This window comes from Monodelphis domestica, chromosome 1, assembly GCF_027887165.1.
Source record: "Monodelphis domestica isolate mMonDom1 chromosome 1, mMonDom1.pri, whole genome shotgun sequence".
Taxonomy (NCBI): domain Eukaryota; kingdom Metazoa; phylum Chordata; class Mammalia; order Didelphimorphia; family Didelphidae; genus Monodelphis; species Monodelphis domestica.
In genome coordinates, this window is record NC_077227.1 from 321,927,373 (window position 1) to 321,947,176 (window position 19,804).

General features: G+C 37.5%; 1 protein-coding gene across 2 annotated transcripts in view; it reads right to left on the minus strand.

Annotated features, from left to right (window-relative positions):
• Nucleotides 1-18,500, minus strand: part of DYNC1H1 (dynein cytoplasmic 1 heavy chain 1) — a 98,043-nt gene extending 79,543 nt beyond the window's left edge. Inside the window, exons 1-5 of one of the 2 annotated variants that reach the window (XM_056811256.1) lie at nt 17,998-18,500; nt 9,716-9,803; nt 2,940-3,113; nt 2,517-2,772; nt 328-514 (exon numbers count right to left, since the gene is read on the minus strand). In XM_056811256.1, coding sequence (XP_056667234.1) covers nt 328-514; nt 2,517-2,772; nt 2,940-3,113; nt 9,716-9,803; nt 17,998-18,253 — 961 coding nt within the window. In that variant the 5' untranslated portion in view covers nt 18,254-18,500. The remainder of the gene's footprint in view (nt 1-327; nt 515-2,516; nt 2,773-2,939; nt 3,114-9,715; nt 9,804-17,997) is intronic. The other variant, XM_056811257.1, reaches the window with a different exon arrangement.
• Nucleotides 18,501-19,804: the final 1,304 nt, after the last annotated feature.

Here is a 19,804-nt window from a genome sequence, read left to right on the forward strand (position 1 = left end):
TAGGGGAGGGGTAGAAGAAGGAAAGAAGAAGAAGGAAAAATGGAAGTAGCGAGGAGAAAAAATTGGGAGTAGGTCACAGGAAAACTATTTTTCCTCTTGAGTTTTCTAAATGGATATTAAACCTTATCATTTTCTTTTACAATAGGCTGAAAAATGTTTGGCTGGTAGTAAGGGTAAGAGCAGACTATATGGCCAAAGAGAAACATAAAGAAGGTAAAGTGTGCGAGAAAGCCCAACATGTTATTAGTTCTGCCAAAAATCATTTGTATGAAACATTTTAAAAAATAGGTCAATCATCTTAGACTAGATTCTGGCATATTTTTTTACCTGTATCTGTGTCAAAGCTGACTGTTGCATGAAAACGTTTGCCATGTTTCAAGATATCCAGAGTTAGAAGAACCTCTGGGCTTTCTCGCTTTTCCTGAATACGGTACAAAGCACGTTCCAAGTTTAGCCAAAAACTTATTTCCTGTAAGGCAGTTCCTGATGCTGGATCTCGGTCTAGTTTGGTCACCTTTAAAGATAAATAATATATTATTAACTAAAAAGAAATCAAACAAACAAGAAAGGATTTAGCAAGTACCTGGTATGTATCAGGACTAGTTGGTAGGGATACAAAGCCAAAAGTCAAATAGTTCTTGCCCTCTTAGAGGTAACATTCTATGAAGGAAGACAATATATACAAAGAAGCATAATAATGAAAATTAACAGCGAAGGTTGTTTTTTAAATACAGTTGCAACTGAAATGGATTAATTAAAAATTCAATCTTATAACTCAAGTTGGTTTTCTTTACTAGGAGCAAAAGCTGTTTTACTTGGGAAATAAAAAATTAGGATAACCAAAATGAAAGGTTATCTGTGGCTTGGCCCTGTGTAGTTTAATATTTTTATTAATTACTTGGTTAAAGACATGGATGGACAATATTCCAATTTCCAAAGAGCACAAAGCTAGGAGGGATAGCTAATAAAGTGGATGATAAAGTCAAGATCCAAAAAAGGAACTGACAAGTTTGAATAGTGGATGACTAATAAGGAGAAATTTAATTGGGTTAAAAGTGAAGTCGTACAACCAGGTTTTTAAAAATCAACATTATAATAAAAGAGTCTTTTTTAAACTGGTTTGTCTTTTTAAAAAACTGAGGATTTTAGTGGATTTTAAGTGCAATCTAAGTAATAGTATGATATAGCAGCCAAAAAACTGAACTGTGCTCAGTTCTGGGTGTCAGTTTAAAAAGGACACATATGCTGTAAAGTGCCCGGAAGACAACCAATAGGTAGTACAATGGATAAACCGCCAGGTGTGGAGTCAGGAAGCCTGTAGTTCAAATTCAGCCTCAGTCCTTACTAGCTCTGTGACCTGGACAAGACACTCACTGAATAGTAAAGGAAAGCTTAAGGAGGAAAATTTAGGTTTGATAGAAAGGAACAACATTTTTGATTCATTGGATTACAGCTGGGTAGTTCACAGACTTATCTTAGTTTTCTCATCTGCAAAATAGGAATAATAGTAGCACCAATTCCTAGAATTGTGTGATAATAATTGTAAAAAAACAGTACAATGTCTGGCATATTTTAGGCTATATATATATACATATATATATATATATATATGTTAGCTATTCTTCTTCTTCTTATTATTATTATGAGTCTTGCCATGGTTGAAAGAACCATCCATACCATGGTTGAAGGAATTAGGGGTGTCAATCCTAGAAGATGAGAAGCCTCAAAGGAGGCTATTATTAAGTATTTAAAGGGTCATCAAGAAAAAAAAAAAAGATTAGATTTATTTACTAGTTCCAAAGGGAAAAACCAGGAGCAAAGGGCAAAAGTGGCAAAGTGACAAAAATAGATTTGATGTTCAGGAAAAGCTTCTTAACTACAAGTAAAGCTCTCCAAAAGTGGAATGGCTGCCTCAGGAGGCAGCAGGCTCCTCTTCATTGGAAGCCTTCAAATGGTCAATGAAAGGCGAGAATGGATCATTTGACTGATTTGCAGTAAGGATTTTTTTTGCATATATGTTCAACTAGATGGCTACTGAGGTTCGCTCCAACTCTTAAAATTCCAAGGAACCCTAGAAGTTATCACTTTTTAAACATTTTCCAAACATCCTAAAGAAATCGTCGTTGGGGTACGTAGGTGGCTCAGAGGTTAAAGGAGCACCAGGCCTGGAGATAGAAGGTCTGAGGTTCAAATCTGGCTTCACATACTTCCTGGCTATGTGACCCTGGGCAAGTCACTCAACCCCAATTATCTAGTTCTTACAGCTCTTCTGCCTTGGAACTAATACTTAATTTATCAATTCTAAGAAGAAAGAAAAGATTTTTTAAAAACATATTGTTTAAGCTTAATATTTCCAATATCAAATTCATACACGTTCTAAAGTAATCTTTAATAACAGCATTAATATTTTCTTTTTGAAAAAGGGTAAAAGAAAAATTTGGGTTTGTTTTTCAATGAAGATCTCAAACTAAATTGTGTAGAGTAAACATTTTTGGCATGTATTCCTGCTTTCTTACTTTCTGAATTTCTCGTATCCAACGGTTGACTCCAGACTGCAGTTGATTCAGAAAAGTTGGATCTTCAACCTTATCCCCAAAATCTGTAACCTTTGGTTTTTCTCCACGTTCATAACATTGTTTTGCGACATTTGTAATGATTGGATGAATTGGTAAGCTAATTTCTGGAATTTCAATATTCTGCTGCAAATGAAGAAGCCCCATCTCAAGTTCTGCGATCTTTTTCTCAACTGAAGGAGCCATTTTATCACCATCCCTAAAAAAAAGATACAAAACATCTCAAAATCAAAAAATGCTTAAAGTCTACCAATAGATTATAAAAGTTTCTGCTTCTTTCTAACAGGTAGTACTACTTCACATGTAACCAACCATCTTAGTAATGAATTTCATATTTCAAACGCAAATCAAAGGAAAGATTATTACCTATCTGCTTTGCCAGACTCTCTGATGTAGGACTTAAAAAATGGAGCTACTGCATTGCTAATGAAAGAATGTAATGTCTCATATGGAGAATCTTCACTCAGTGTCAGAACACGAAGCTGGGAAGATACTGGTTTATCAGCATCAATTACTGGTGTACGTTTAATGAATGCAAGACTGAAAAGCAAAAGAGAAGAAAAATATTTTAACATATTTCACTTAAATATAGCAACCATTTCCTAATAAATACATGGTCAAAGCAAATGAACATGTAGTTCTCAAAATAATAAATACAAGTTTCTAACAACCATATGAACAAATGCTCTAACTCATTAGTTATAAAAAAGGAATTACAAATTGAATTCTTAGGTTCTCCTCTCACCCATCAGATTAGCAAACAGAAAAGAAAACTGACAGCTGGAGGGGATATAGGAGAACAAGACACAGCAATGTACCAAAGGGGGTAAGGGAATTATAAGGTCAAAGGACAATACGTGGCTGATGCCAAGTAATTTTTTTAAATAAACAAAGAAAAAGACACTAATGAAATACTTAAAAAATACATAGATGAGAGATGTTCAGAAAAGGAACCAGAAGGGCAATTTGGAACTATGCCCAAAGGGCGATAAAAGACTGTCGGCACTTTGATCCAGCCATAGCACTGCTGGGTTTGTATCCCAAAGAGATAATAAGGAAAAAGAATTGTACAAAAATATTCATAGCTGCACTCTTTGTGGTGGCCAAAAATTGGAAAATGAGGGGATGCCCTTCAATTGGGGAATGGCTGAACAAATTGTGGTATATGTTGGTGATGGAATACTATTGTGCAAAAAGGAATAATAAAGTGGAGGAATTCCATGCCAACTGGAACAACCTCCAGGAATTGATGCAGAGTGAGAGGAGCAGAACCAGGAGAACATTGTACACAGAGACTGATACACTGTGGTACAATCGAATATAATGGACATCTCCACTAGTGGCAATGCAGTGATCCTGAACAACCCGGAGGGATTTACGAGAAAGGACACTATCCCCATTCAGAGGAAAAACTGTGGGAGTAAAAACACAAAAGAAAAACAACTGCTTGATTACATGGGATACGATTGGGGGATATAGACTGTAAATGATCAAACATCATTTGTGCAAACATCAACAACATGGAAATAGGTTCTGATCAAGGACACATGTAATACCTAGTGGAATTGCGTGTCAGCTTTGGGAAGGGTGGGTGGAAGGGAGGGAGGGAAAGAATATGATTCTTGTAACCAAGGAATAATATTCTAAATTGAAGAAATAAAATTAAAAAATTTTAAAAGAAAGAAAAGGTACCAGAAAAACTGTTGATACAACTGTTAAATTTAATATATTCTTAAAAAAAAACTATAGATAACAGATCCAGTTTCATATATAATCTTTTTTCCAATTCTTCAAGTATGAAAATGTCATGCTTTTTTACATTTTATTAGTTCATAACTTAAAAGGAACATAATTTTTTTTTACTATATCACTCAGCTAAAAGGCCAGAACTGAGCTACATATATCATCAGAAGCTTATATACTTAAGAGATTTTTCTACTAAGAGGTAATGGATTTCTGTAAATAAACTCTTTTCCACATACCCTTGCTGACTAAAAGCAAGCATTTTTGTGCACTCTCTCGTTAGGATTACAGATATGTGGCCATGAAAAAAATAATGTTAACTATCTCATATATGGAGAGAACTCATGCTACTACCATCTGGATCTTAAATTGTTACTGTTGTGATTTTTGAGAGGCAGCTAGGTAACTCAGTAAATAAAGAGTGCTAGGTCTAAAATCAGGAAGTCCTGAGTTTCAAATCCTGCCTCAGACACATACTGTGTATCCTTGGCAAGTCACTTAACCTGTTTGCCTCAGGTTATATATAAATGGAGATAATGATAGCACATATCCGTCAGGCTTGTTGTGAGGATAAAATGAGATAATACTTGTAAAGACCTTAGTATAGTGCCTGGCACAGAGCAGTGTATTTTCATAAAATCCAAGATTTAAATTTTGTTAGAGATAGATCTTCAGAGAAGAAGCTTGCTAACTAACTGAATCCAGAGAATGAACTGTTTGCAGAACCAATCTAAACCCTTACACTACAGGAAGATCCAGTATGAACCTTGGGGTGCAGTTGATTGAACTGAAAGTTGATTGAACATTTATTTTGAATATACACTCTTATGCCAAAGGGAACTGTCCCCTAACTGGCTTTTTGTCAATGTGTCTAGCAATTATTGGTTTTGTTCTTTTTTCCTCTTATCCTCAAATTATTGTAATCTTTAAGTTGATTATGTTTTCATGATCCTTTTGGGGAAAATCTTTCCCAACAAGGATCAAACGGAGAAATGTAAAAATGGAGATTTGAACCCCAGACTTCAATCCCCAGAAGTCTTTGCTAGCTCCCAGAATTCTCTCTAATTTCCCTGAGTGCGAGATCACAAATTATTATTTAAAAGGGCTCTCCGCCTACTTGAGCTGTCTCTCAGCTTCCACTTCTAGGGACAGGCGGCTCTCTACCTAGCTGGCAAAATGTAGGTTGCACGTGCTTTCTTATTTTATATTTTCTTTATTTCTTAATCTTTAATAAACCTCTAAAAATATAATACTTTTAGCAGAGAAACTAAATTTTAATTATAACAGCAGATGCTTAATAAAGGCTATTATTATTATATTTACTAGCTTTTAAAGCTCTTTACTTTATAGCAGAAAGAATAAAAACTCATCCTTGTTAAGCATACAGGTTTCAAAGATGCACTGAAGGTCACTAACCAGGTCAGCATTTGTATGTACCACCCAGCATTTTATTCTAGTGATCAATGCTATTGTATGTACATGCATAGGACTGCCTTTAGAAAAGGACCTATATAATGAAACTTAAACAGTTTTGCAACAAAAAGTCGAAATACTTTATTGTGCCATCTCAATTAGGGAGCAAATGTGATTACCAATAACTACTTTCTTTCCCCTGATTGAAATGAACCTTTTAGTATTAAAATGAAGAACAGAAATATCCCATCTACAATCAACCAGCAGACAGATAAGCCAGTCAAGCCAGAGAAAACAAGGTACCCCAAGGAGAGAAAGGAGGTAGTGAGTGAGGTAGACCAACATCACCAATACCCGAGACCCTTGCCCAAGACCCCATATCCAAGAACTCCATAAATAAACTGCACTTTCTTGTGGTCACTGGTCATACCTTCAAGCCCAACCCCACCCACTATTATCCAGGAGGACAATTCAGTGAAGATACAACCCTAATAAATGCTTCTGCCAACACAGCTGCTTCCATCCTCTCAGCAGCCACAGCTACAAAAGAACTGGAAAGAAATGATTTATCCCAAGGTCTTTGCTACTACTAAGTTATTCAACATTAGAAATGGATACAGGGGGCAGCTGGGTGGCTCAGTGGATTGAAAGGCAGACCTAGAGATGGGAGGTCCTGGGTTCAAATATGACCTCAGATACTTCCTAGCTGTGTGACCCTGGACAAGTAACTTAATCCCCATTGCCTAGCCCTTACCGCTCTTCTGCCTTGGAACCAATACACAGTATTGATTCTAAGATGGAAGGTAAGGATTAAAAAAAAATTGGATATAATTTCATCAGTTGAAATGACATCAGACATGCCTCTCCTCTAAAACACTCTAGCCAAACTATTATTTATCATCCAGCCCACCAAGCCATACCATGCTCTTGGCCACAATAGCCTCCAAATTGCCAGGCTTTTCCATCCTATATGTATTATTTCCCCCATTAGAACATGCTTACTGGATCTGCTACAAATTTATGTCACATAATTTCATGGGCTTTCATTGTGACAAGGCAATTCTTTTACACCTCCCAATAATCAATTTACTATCTCACTCACCACAATGGCTCTTCTAAATTTTTTCAACCCTTGTCAAACTCCTATGGCTCCCTTACCCTCCACTCTCTCAGCTGAGATCCCCCCCATCACAAAGCTCCCTATTCTAATGCAGAAACAGGTATCAAGTGATAACAGTTGTACAACCCAGTGGAATTGTTTGTTGGCTCTGGGAGGGGGCAGGCAAGAAGAGAGGGAAAGAAAATGAATCATCTAAGTATGGAAAAATATTTTTTTTAAAATAGAAATTTTAAATTAAAAAAAAAAAAAGCTTCCTGTTCTCCCTTCCTCTTCACTTGACATCACTAAGATACTCTCTACCACTATCTCCTCCTTCACCTGTCTCACATAATGAGATGGCCCTTCTTGACAAGGAAAACTTCTCTGCCTACATAAGCAATGCCATTTCATCTTCCCCAGCACCCTGAGATTACCCCTTCAAAGATCCCCATTCACTTATCTCTCCCTCAACTGGTTGTTTACAAATATACTCATATCCCCATATCTTCAAAAAACCCTTATTAGAGCCCTCCATCTCAAAGGTTATCCTCCCATATTTCTCCTTCCTTCTGAAGCATAAACTCCTTGAGGAAGCCATGTACAGTCAATGCCTCCATTTCCATTTTATTCACTCTCTTCTTAACTCTACAGTGACTTCTTATCTCATAATTCTCCTGAAACTACTCTTTCCAAAGTTTCCAGTGATCTCTTAATTATCAAATCTCATGGCCTTTTCTCAATCCTTATTCTTCTTGACCTCGCTGCAGCCTTTGAGATTGTCAAGTATCTTCTCCTTGATACATTTCTCTCTAGGTTTCTACATTATTGTTAGTTTTCATCCTATCTGCCTGACTGTCCCTTCTCAATATCCTTTACTGGATCTTTCATCCAGATTACATCTGCTAATGGTACATATCCTCCTAGGGCTCTGTACTTGCCCCTCTTCTCTCTACATACACTTGGCAATCTCATCACCTCCCACAAATCCAACTATTATCTCTACACAGATGATCTGGAGATCCATTTGTCTAGTCCTCATCAGTTTCCTGACCTTCAGTCTCACCTTTCAACTGCCTTTTAGACATCATGAACTGAATGTCCAGTCTAAAAATCGATCTCCATCTAACACTCAACTTGTCCAAAATAGGACTCATTACTTTTCAAAAAAAAAAAAAAACCCACGGGGGCAGCTGGGTGGCTCAGTGGATTGAGAGCTAGGCCTAGAGATGGGAGGTCCCAGGTTCAAATCTGGCCTCAGACACTTCCCAGCTGTGTGACCCTGGGCAAGTCACTTGACCCCCATTGCCTAGCCCTTACCACTCTTCAATACACAGTATTGACTCCAAGACAGAAGGTAAGGGTTTAAAAAAAAAAAACCCACTCCACTCTTTGTCACTTCCCTGATGCTATTGAAGAACTCACCATCCTTCCAGTCATTTAGGCTTACTACTCAAACATCATCCTCAACTCCTCACTTTCAACAGCAAATTGCCCCCTCCCTACACCATCTAATTTGTTGCCAAGTTCTGTCTATTTTATCTTTGCTATATCTCTTGGATATACCCTCCTCCCCTGACACTGCCACCTCCCTAGAGCAGGGACTCATCATCTCACATCTGAACTTTTGCAGTAAGTACGGCAGACCCACTGTGGATGGTTGGAACTGCAGATACAAGTGAACACCTGCCAATCCCATATATGACATGATTTTTTTCTTGTACATGCATACTATAATAAAGTTTAATTGATAAATTAAACACACAGTAAGACATTGCCAACATTAAATACGGTAATAATAAAGTACATTGGGCATTATTATACATTATTGTACAGTAGTCCCTTCTTATCCATGGAGGACACATTCCAAGATCCCTAATGGATGACTGAAACTATGAACAACTCTCACTTTAACTTTTAACAACTACATTAATTTTACTGTATAGTACTATGCTTTCTCTCCTCACTCCCACCCCTTGACACAGCATTCCACAGCTTCCCCAACCAACACAGACACCTTAAAAAACACTCTCCAAATGAAAACAGAAGAACTGACATGTAGAGACCACATCTGGGCAGATGTGGGACAGAATCCTATATAAAGAGATCTTTGACCTACTGCACAGACCAGGACCAAAAGGGTAAGCTACTTGGTGGGTCTCCTTGCTTCAAATATCTTACCACTCTAGTTACTTAATTTTTCCCAAAGCCCAGCTCTTGATTATGTTATTCCCCTATTCAATAAGTTCCAGCAGCTTCTCCTCACCTCCAAAATCAAATTTAAAAAATCCTCTTTTTGGCATTCCCTAGGACCTTCATGATCTCTGCATTTTCAAGCTTTTTACATCTTATTCTCCCCCACTGATTATCCCATCCCACACACACACTTTTGAAATCCATTAACATTGGTTTCTTTGCTGCTGATTGAACAAGACACATCTCCATTCTCTAAGGATTTTCACTGCCAATCCCCCATTCATGGAACGCTCTCCCTCATCATCTCCATTCCTTCAAGTTCCAGCTAAAATCCCACCTTCTTTGAGTCCCCTAAATGCTAGTAACCTCTCTGGGATTATTTCCAATTTATCCTTTGCACATGATTGTTTCCATGTTGTCTTTCCATTATTGTTATATCCTTGAGAACAAGGACTATCTCTTACCTTTCTTTGTACCTGAGCAATAATCATAGTACCTGGTAGCCAGTGGTTGTTTAATAAATGTTTACTGATTAAATGACTTAAAAACAGACTATCTTGGGTCTCTATTTATATCCCCAGAACTTAGTACCATACTTTAAAGATAGTAAAGGCTTAATAAATGTCCTTTACTCACTTATTCATTCTCCTGGTTCTGTAATTGGTCAAATTCCATTTTAACATTTACTACTCACCTATTGGACTTAAGTCCATAATGAATGTCAATGTTGATATTATAGGAAATAAATTCTTTTTCCTCTTCACCTTCATCACCAACATCCTCTACAAAATAAAAAATAGGGTGCGTTTTTTTATTTGTTTTTGTTAAAAAGTGATCAATCACACAAAGTAGCAAATGATTTTTGTGAACTTAATCAAAGGCAGAGGTCAGAACTGCAGGCTGGCATAGTGCCCCTGGGATCAAAGGTTCCCTTGCTGTATTGGGAGATGGGCCAATCCCTTCTAGATAATTTTGTAATACTGAAATGCTTTTATTATTCTGACTGTAGATGGAAGCATATTTTTTTCAGGTTTCTAGTTTTTTATGTTTTAATTTTTTTGCAACATGTCTAATAAGGAAATCATGTCATGCATGTTTCACATGTATTACTGATATTATATTGCTTGCCTTCTCAGAGGGAAAAGGGATGAGTAGGAGGGAAAGATCTGAAACTCGATTTAAAAAAAAAAGTCCTAAATAAACCAAGAGGGAAATGCTTTCATGGACCCCCCACCCCCATCACTCATTCCACAGTACAGCATGAGAAATGCTGATGCAAAGAAATAGTTGATGCAAACACTAAGATAATTCATAATGTAGAAGCAGTGTGTTCTAATGGAAGGAAAACAGGCTTTGGAGTCAGTAAGAACTGACACAAGATGACTTCCAAAGCCAGTATAAACCACTCACTTAATCTCATTGTTCTAGTCAACTCTAATTTGTAGCTACGTGTGGTCTTGCTTTGAATTCAAGACATACCTACCAAGGAGTTCTCTACCTGATGAAATCAGAGACCCAATACAAAATATAGATAGATAGATAGATGAGAAGGGGGAGGAACCCCATAGTCTTGGAAATAAATGTCAAATATTTTTCATCTCAAAACAAATGACCTAGGAAAAGGATGTTGCGGCATGGCTGTCAATCAATGAAACACATGTCCTCAAAAATGCAAAAATGAAAGGAATTTCTTTCAGTTTCTATGGCTACTCCTACTGCATAACATGCAAAAAAAAAATAGCTTTCATGGCATAAAAGAACTGAATATATATCACTTTTTTTCAGCATCAAAAGCACCTTTCTCAAAAATAAATGCAATATTTTTTTTCCTAAATGTCATTAGATGTTTATTCGACAGAACATGGAGACTCTTTTTTTTTAAATCTTATGGTACTGTTAAAAAAATTATTGAATAAATGTATAGCATAAAACAAATATTTTCCCAGAATTGAGAGCAAAGCCCATGAATGTGTATCTAAGTGCAATATGCTTTTGAATATATTGAAAACTTCAATTAGAAAACTGTCATTTCTATTTTAAATAGAATAGTATTCTGTTACTATGTTAAAAGATCCACTAAACATGATAACCAAAATCTCCATAATTCTGTTACATTTTTTATTTAGCTACAAAAGGAAATTTTGTTTGGCATTATTCAAACACTATTATCTTCTTGTCCCTACTCTCAAAAAACCCCAACTGTTTGCTAACCATATAAATAAAAACTTTGAGAAAACATGCAACCCATCCTAGCATCTAACTAAGGCTTTCTATTTCTGATTCCTAATTTTTGGCTACATTGTATTTAAAGAAGAAAAGGAATCCGGGGCTCACTGAAGTGGTGAGTCACAGGAGTGTCAATACTTACACTTCTGCATTAAGAACACTGCAATGCAGCATAAAAATACGCCCAATGACATAATCTCCAAAGACAGACAACACATACTGATTTCCTTACTGAATTAAATTATAACATTTCTTAAACCTATTCATTTCTGAAAGTCTTTACTGGCTTAACATTAGAAATAACAAATCATCATATGGATATAGGATAGATGTGATTTTTTAACATTGAATTGGTTGGGGATTTTAAGCATTTCACTTAAAATTGTCTCAAACTATGAGCCCTAATTGGGCTTTTCTCACATTTTAAAGATGAACATATTTACAAATTAAACAACACAGAACGAAAATTAGGAAAGACAGATATACTTCAACAGAAAGTGTTTATTGGGAGGGTTAGACGATTTGGTTTGGGTCCACTTATCCCAGCATGATCCCAGCAAAATCTCTTGACCCTTCAAAATTTCAGTTCCCTCACATGATGGTATATAAACTTACATTTTTTACTTCATGAGGCAGTTGTGAGAATCAAATAACATAATGAATGTAAAGCACTTTATAACACTAACATTAATGTGACCAATTGTTATCACTTTCCCAGAAATCAGTTTGAAGGGGCAAGGGACATTGTCTCAAGAACAGTAGGGCTATTAACAACAATATTAGCACATTCCTAAAGTATTATATCAGTAGATCTCCTAAGTAACCAGTTTTCTCTCTATACACATAAATACAATATATGAATTTTAATCAAAATCATTAAACACTCAGATGCGATGCTTTAAATAGCTGACTATAAATTAGAAGATCCCAATAACGCTTGGACTAATGATACATTTAGAAACCACTTGATACTCAAGTAGTAACAACTATTTTTTCAAGTACTGGCAAGCCAGACATGAGATGACAGAATGATTTGGATACTAGTGTTCTGGACTTGGAAACGGAGAGACCTGAGTTCAAAATCTGCTTTAAATACTTACTGGCTGTGTGACCTTGAGAAAGTTATTTAGATTTTTCTCAGCCTCCATTTTCTCATCTGTAACAATAGCATCTGCCCCACAGATTTGTTGAGAAAAATCAAATAATAGAGGGTGTCCCAAAAGTCTAAATGCAGTTTTAAGCTACTTTTAGGACTCTCTGTATGTGTAGAGCACTTTGTAAACCTTTAAAGAACACTATATAGTGGCTATTATTAAATCTAACTCCCTAATTTTACAGAAGGAAACCAAGGCCCAAAGAGGTTAAGTGACTCGTCCAAGGTCACCCTGCTTCTAAGTATGAAGTGGATTTAGACCTGAAGTTGAGTCCAAGACACTGTTACAGACCTGCTCAAAAGGCAGTAAAGTCAAGCTGAAATCATATATGACTCAGGATGTAAGTTTCCAGGGAATGTACAAATTGTCAGTTATAACTAAGGCTATATACTATATTAAAGTATTCTAACTGTTTTATGATTTCTAACATTATTTTGTGAAAAGGGTAAATTCCTGCCTCTAGTACATTATGTAGTAATTAAACAAAAAAGAAGATGAGTAACCTAAAGGATTACTTCTTAAACAGGACAAGTATTAAAAGAGATTAAATAACCTATGGGTATATTAAAAATTGCAACTATTTACCTAATTTTCATATATTTACCTTAGATACCATCTACTATGTTACTATTGTAACACTGGAAGGGATTTTAGGTTGTCTAATTCAATCTCTTCATTTTGCAAATGGGGAAACTGAGGTCTGGGAAGATTTACTAAAGGTACACTGGTAAATAAGCATCAGAGACAGCACTTTGTTCTCTCACACTGGCCCAGCAAAATGAAATATCTTGCCCAAGATCTCAAAGATTAAAGCCTTAAAGTAGCAGAGGTGGAATCTGAACTCAAGTCTTCCAACCTCTAATTCAGTGCTATTTCCACTATACCAGGGAACTTCCCTACTTCCTTATGCATCCAATTTCCCACTCATTTCTTATTTTCTCCCACATCACAACCACCTATACTCAAAGCTCTACTAATTCAACTCATTCTTCTTCCTCTATCCTAGAATGTCTTCGATTGATTTGAGATCTTTCAAATTCAAATCTGAGTCTCCAATAATGATGGGCCGCAGTCAACAAAAGATATGATATCCTAGACACACAGATAGCAAATAAAAAGTTGGTGGAAATGTTCAGACCAAGCCCAACTTCCTAAGCTTTCAGCCTATACCCTTCAACATGCTAGAGTTCTAAAATTGAGGCAGTCATAAAATATATGACATGTTGCTGTCATGAAACTTTCAAGGTGAAGTCTTCAGTGCCAATAACTTCAAAGTAATGAGGAAACCGAGGCTCAGAGAAAGTACAATGTAAGGTGGGATTCAGATATGCCTGACTCTTGCTCTAACCTCCATGTAGGTCAGAATGACAATTTCCTAAGGTCAGATATTTAACTAATGGTAAATGCAAGACTAAGAATCCTTATTATCTAATGAGACTCCTGTTCACTGGGACACAATATTGATGTTGGAGTCACTGACTCTACTCGGGGGAAATAGCTCTTTTGAAAACAAATCTGCCTCTAGATTCTCTTGTTTACTCAACCCTTCTTGGTTCTCTCCTGCTTTCATGCTTGTTCTGCCCTGCCATCAATAATACTCTCAGGTTTTGGACCTCTTTCTGCCAAACCTGCTATATTCAAAGAACCTTATAAATAAGAAAAAACAATTTTTTAAAATTAAAGAGCAGATTAACCTTTTCTTTTTCAATAGTATAACTAGACAGGTGGGGCGGGCAAAGAGATGCTACAAATCTAGTATACTTAAGATATTAGCAAAGCAGTTAATAAAGCTTCTCATGCTATCTTCAGGAACAAAACAATGACATATGTTAGGGAGATTTAGAATTTATTAAATGACTAGAACCAAAAAACAGTCATCAATGGGTCAATGCTAGCTTAGACAGAGGTCTCTAGTGGAGTGCAGCAGGGAATTATCCTTGGCAATGTGCTATTCAAAATTATTATTATTTGAATGAAGTTATAAAAGGTATATTTCTTACTTGTGCAAATGGTACAAAGACAGGAAAAGACAACAGTTTAGTTGTTAAGTTTGTTGACAGGTTTCAAGAAGATTTCAATGCACTAGAATGACTGAACTAAATTGGACAAAATTTTTAAAAGATAAACATAAAATTTTTATTTGGGTATAAAAAAAATCACCTCCACAACTATATGATAGAGGATTCATAGCTAGACAACTTCTATGAAAATTATTTTTGTATTTTAGTAGACTACAAACTAAGCTAATTATGTAACATGGCAGGCAACAAAATTTTATCTTGAGTTATATTAAAATAAGTATAGGATTCACCAATGAAGCCGTCCACCCACTTCACAAAAGTTCCTAGGGGGTCCTGGATTCCTACAACCAAAAGCTAAGTAATAGTTCCACTATACTCTGCTATAGTCAAACTATATGTTGTCTTGAATTTAGGAAATATGGACAAACTAGAATTCATTCAGAAGTGAGCAGTCAGGACCAAGAAAGGATTATAAACAATACCATACAAAGACTGGTTGAAAAAGCAGAGACATTATTACACTTGGAGAAGTCTAGGGACACGACTGCAGTTTTCAAAGTTTTTCCATGTGGAAGAAGGATTTGATTTATTCTGTTTGGTCTTGGTGGCTTGAACAAAATACAATGGAAGGAAAAGATGATTCAGTCTTTTTTTTTTTAAACTGATTTAGTCTTGATGAAAGAAAAAACTTCTTAATCTCTGGAGCAGGTTCCAAAAGGAGAACTAGTCATCTCAGGAAGTAATGGGTCCCACTCATTGAGGGTTCCCAAGCAAAAGCTAGAGGACTATTTGGTCAGCCAACTGGAGATTCTGCTCAGATATAGCTTGCACTAGATAGCCTCAAGAGCTCTTAAGTCTGTGGAATCTCAGATTCAAAGTATTGAAACAGTGTTTCATCAAGAAAAACAAAATCTTTTTATATCTAAAGATAGAAAAATTAAATTTTATTGATCTTTTGTCACCTACTAATGACACATTTCACCAAGTAAAGGCAATTTTAAACATTTATGAATGTATCAATGTTGGCAGGCTTTAGTTGGTTTAAACAAATAGGATTTGTTTCCATACTAACTAAAGCCTAGATTTTCATTGCAATGAGCTTGGTCATCATAACTGTGAAAACGCGAAACCTAATTTTAAAACAAATTGTTAAAGAAGAAACATAATAAAATCCTTAGGTAATACTGAAATAACACACTGTCACACACTCAACTTTAACTTTACTTCAGTACTTTAAGAGATTTATGATTTTATTCCTATAAGTAGGCACTCCCTCTACAACCCCTACATACTTGAGAGGGCCTATTTAAGCATTGCTATAGTCGCCCTTAAGCTTCCCCCTCAAAAATAATTAAATAAATGATTGAATCACCTAATGGTCTACCATCTGATAAGCCTTTCCCAATTTACTTAGATTAGTCCTTGAACAACCATTGCCAACCTGTAGGATCTGTGATTTCATCTTTGTAGCAAACTCCCAGTGAGGAAATTCCCTCTAACACTGAGAATCAGCAATTATCCTGCAATGTAGTCATAAAAGTAAAATGCTTTACATATATGACAGGATCTCATTTAAGCCTCAGATCTCTATGAAGTAAGCATAAATACTAACAGTACTATTATCCTCCTTTAATAGGGAAGGAAACTGAGACCCATGTTAAAAAAATTGTCCTGGGTTACATAGCTATTACATAGTCAGAGATCAGATTTGAAGAGAAACTTCAGCTAATAAGATGAATGGGTTTTTGTTTCTCAGTGTCAACTTAAATTCAATCTTTGTTTAAATCTCAATAAGTGAAAAAACAAATTGATGCCTACAGAAGTTAATAATTAACAAAGCGTTAGCCATTTTTAAAGATTTTTTTAAATTTTGTGATATTTCATTTTCAAATGTCTAAGGCACTTAACTAAGTTTTCAAAATTGCAATGTCATTATGGGGTTGATACAAAAGTTGGGATGCTCATTTTTCCTAAAAGAGGGGAAAAAAATGAAGTGAACAGAGACCACTAAAAATCTGCACCAGAAGCAATATGCAGAAATTTTGAGGGAAATGCTTTCTGATCAGAAATTCTATACTAAAAAAAAAAAAAAAGGATACAATTTAAATAAAGAGGAGCTGTAATTGTGATGTTTCAGCAATTAGAATTTAAAGATGAATGCCTGTAAACTTGGCTGATCAAGAACAATATCAACAAATCACAAGGTAAAATCCTTTCTATATAAAGGCTAGGATAGAGGTAGATAGAATAATTTCTTTGGGTCTGCACCCATGATTTCAAAATAATAATAATCATTGTTATCACACATAATTTTCATTATGCATAAGAAATGGAATGTAACAAACCAGACAAAAACTACATTTATTGGTTTAGGGAAGGAAATACTTCTTTATCAACAATATCCAATCTGTTCTGTTTTGATGACAAAGAAGAAGCATAGAATAACTTGCAACCTGGGTTCTGTATTAACGATAACAATTAGGAATAGGAACTGAACAAAGAGAAATTCTTGAAATCACACAAGTTTTAGCCTGAGAAGGTGGAGATGATGCCAGCTGGTTTAGTCAAAATAATAAGTGCAGTTTGCATCCATGTCAAGGTTTGTCAAGTACTTTACAAATATCTCATTTAATCCTAACAACTCTGTACAATAAATGATTCATATTTTTCAGATTCAGAAACTGAGGGTCAAAGATTTGTGATCTGGGAAAGTCTCATAACTATTAAGCCAGAGATGTTCTGTATGAATGCAGCTGTCTACTGAATCCAATCTCTTTCAGCTAACCATGCTGCTAGAGAGCATGGGTTGATTCTAATCCTTTCTGGATCATTAAGTAAGCCTCAGTATACCCATCTGTAAAATAAAGGGGTTGAACTGAAGTATCTCTAGAATCCTTTACATTCTAGGATCTGATATCCTAAACTGTAAAGGATTCTTCTGCTTAAGGCTTTTTGTTGAGTGTAGTTCCTCCTTAGTCCTTGGATTCCTTCCAAATGCTACTCCTTCTGGAAAAGGGAAACTAAAACTGGCAGAGACCCAAACTCCAACCTAACAAGAAGAGGCTCCACCCAACACGGCCATTTTGAGATCCTAGAGGAAAGACAATGACCCTAGTCTCCTCCCTCTATCAAATGACTGGCTTTGGTCTAGATGGCCTCTTAGGTCCCCCAGTCAACCCGGATCCCACAGTTTAGGGATTAGAATTCTAGACCCGCGGAAAGTCTAGTCTGGAAAGGAGCTGAGCGACCGCCCCTTCCAGGCCCTCACTGACAGATGGGACAACCCGGGATGCATAAATTGAGGAATACTTTCCTCCCTTTCCCGCCAGCCTCCCCGGGGATGGGCATGAGGATGGCATGCCCAGGCTTGGGTGTCCCCACCCGGGATGAGGGCCCCGCCCTCCCCCTGGGTGTTACCCCCTGCGCCCCGCCTTCCCCAGGTGGGTGGGGTCTGTGGGTTGGGGGCTTTTTTGGAGGGAAGAGTTGTCTCGTCCTTCCTTTCCCTTCACCCCTGCGGCGCCGACGGGGTGGGGCTGGGGATCGAGAAGCCCCACGAGGCGGGGTGAGGAACGCACCTTTGAGCGTGGACCTCTCCACCAGGACAGTGTGGACCTGCGGGTCCGAGAGGAACTTTCGCATCTGCTCGAGGGCGCTCTTCTCCTCCAGGGCCGCCTCCAACGAGGCCGGGGCCTCGCCGCCATCTTCCAGCAGCAGCGGCACCAGTTTGCGCAGGTGTTTCTGCAACACGGCCACGTCCGCTACATTCTGCACCGCCGACACCTCCAGGCCGGCCGAGCCGTCCTCGCCGCCACCACCCCCGGGCTCCGACATGGGGCCGCTGCTACTGCTGCCGCAGAGGGAAGAGAAGGGTGTGGGCTAGGGAGGGTGCGCCTCTGGCCGAGAAAGAAGGATGAGCGTCGGGGTATCGGTGCCAGGGAGACTGGTCAGAGTCGGGAAGGAGGGACGGGTCTGGCCGAGCGACTCAGACCCACTGAGCGACCCCACCGGCCGACTGCGAAACAGACAGATTGGGGGGCGGAGGCAAGGCTCCGCCCTAAGTAGCGCCCATCACGAGACCGGCGTGCTGGCGGACCCGCCGCACTGACCCCTGGGACTTGTAGTACAGCGGTCGCTAGGACTGTAGAGAGGCAGAGGCCGGAATAGGAGGTGACAGTGTGATGAATGAGGATGACAGTAGTACTTTAAAGTTTACAAACAGATTTACATCTGTTTAGTGCCTTGAACACAAGCTTAATAAATGCTTTTTTAACGACTGGTATTATTTGATCCCTGGGGGTCATGAACCTCTTTTTACTGGTGAGGACTGAGCCCAAAGAGGTTAAGTGCCTTATGGGCAGGCAATCAGGTGGTAAAAGATATAGCCAGAATTTGCACCCCATCCTCTGACCATCCCAAAGGGACTTAATAGTTTCCTTTTAGATACGTTGAGATTGTGCTCTGTAGAGAGTTGGTGGCAGAATCTAGGGCAGGATTAGAGGACAGTAGCTTTTCTTTCTATATCCCTAAAACTGTAAAATAGAGATTTGAACCCTAGATTTCAATCCCCATAAGTCCTTGGTATTTCCCAGAATTCCCTATAATCTCACCTGACTTTCCACCTGGGCGAGATCACAATTAGTATTTAAACTGGCAGTAGCGCCTATCTCTCACTCTTCTATGCTCTGCTCTCCCATTGTAATGATGTAGTAAGTAAGCTAAGTATTCTGAATTGGCTAATCAGCCATGGGCATGTGGTTTTCTTATTTTTGTATTTTCTTTATTCCTTGAATTCTAATAATCCTTAATAAACCTCATAAAAATATAATATTTTTATTACTAGAGACTAATTTAATTTTTACAAAACCTAAGTGTTTTGCACATAGCAAGTCTTCAATAAATACTTCCCAAATTAATTTGAATTGATATTTCAATTTGGTGTTCATCTGCATAGACTTAGAAAATGAAACTTGGGGAAGAGATGAAATTATCCACCTACCAAGGCAGTATATATACTGTGAGACCAGGAGTTAGGGAAACCTATGGTTCCAAAACTACCTTAGACACTTACTATGATCCCATGGAGACATTTTTTAAACTTCTTTTTCTTTTTTTTTTTAAACTCTTACCTTCCATCTTGGAATCAATACTGTGTATTGGCTCCAAGGCAGAAGAGGGGTAAGGGCTAGGCAATGGGGGTCAAGTGACTTGCCCAGGGTCACACAGCTAGGAAGTGTCTGAGGCCTAAACTTCTTTTTCAACAAAACCTGCTATACCAACGCTCAGGCTTGAAACCCCAGCTGCCATGCTAGATTGCTTACTCTCCCCTCATCCTCTTATCCCAAAGTGTATCAATTTCATCTTCTCAACATCTCATCTACATCT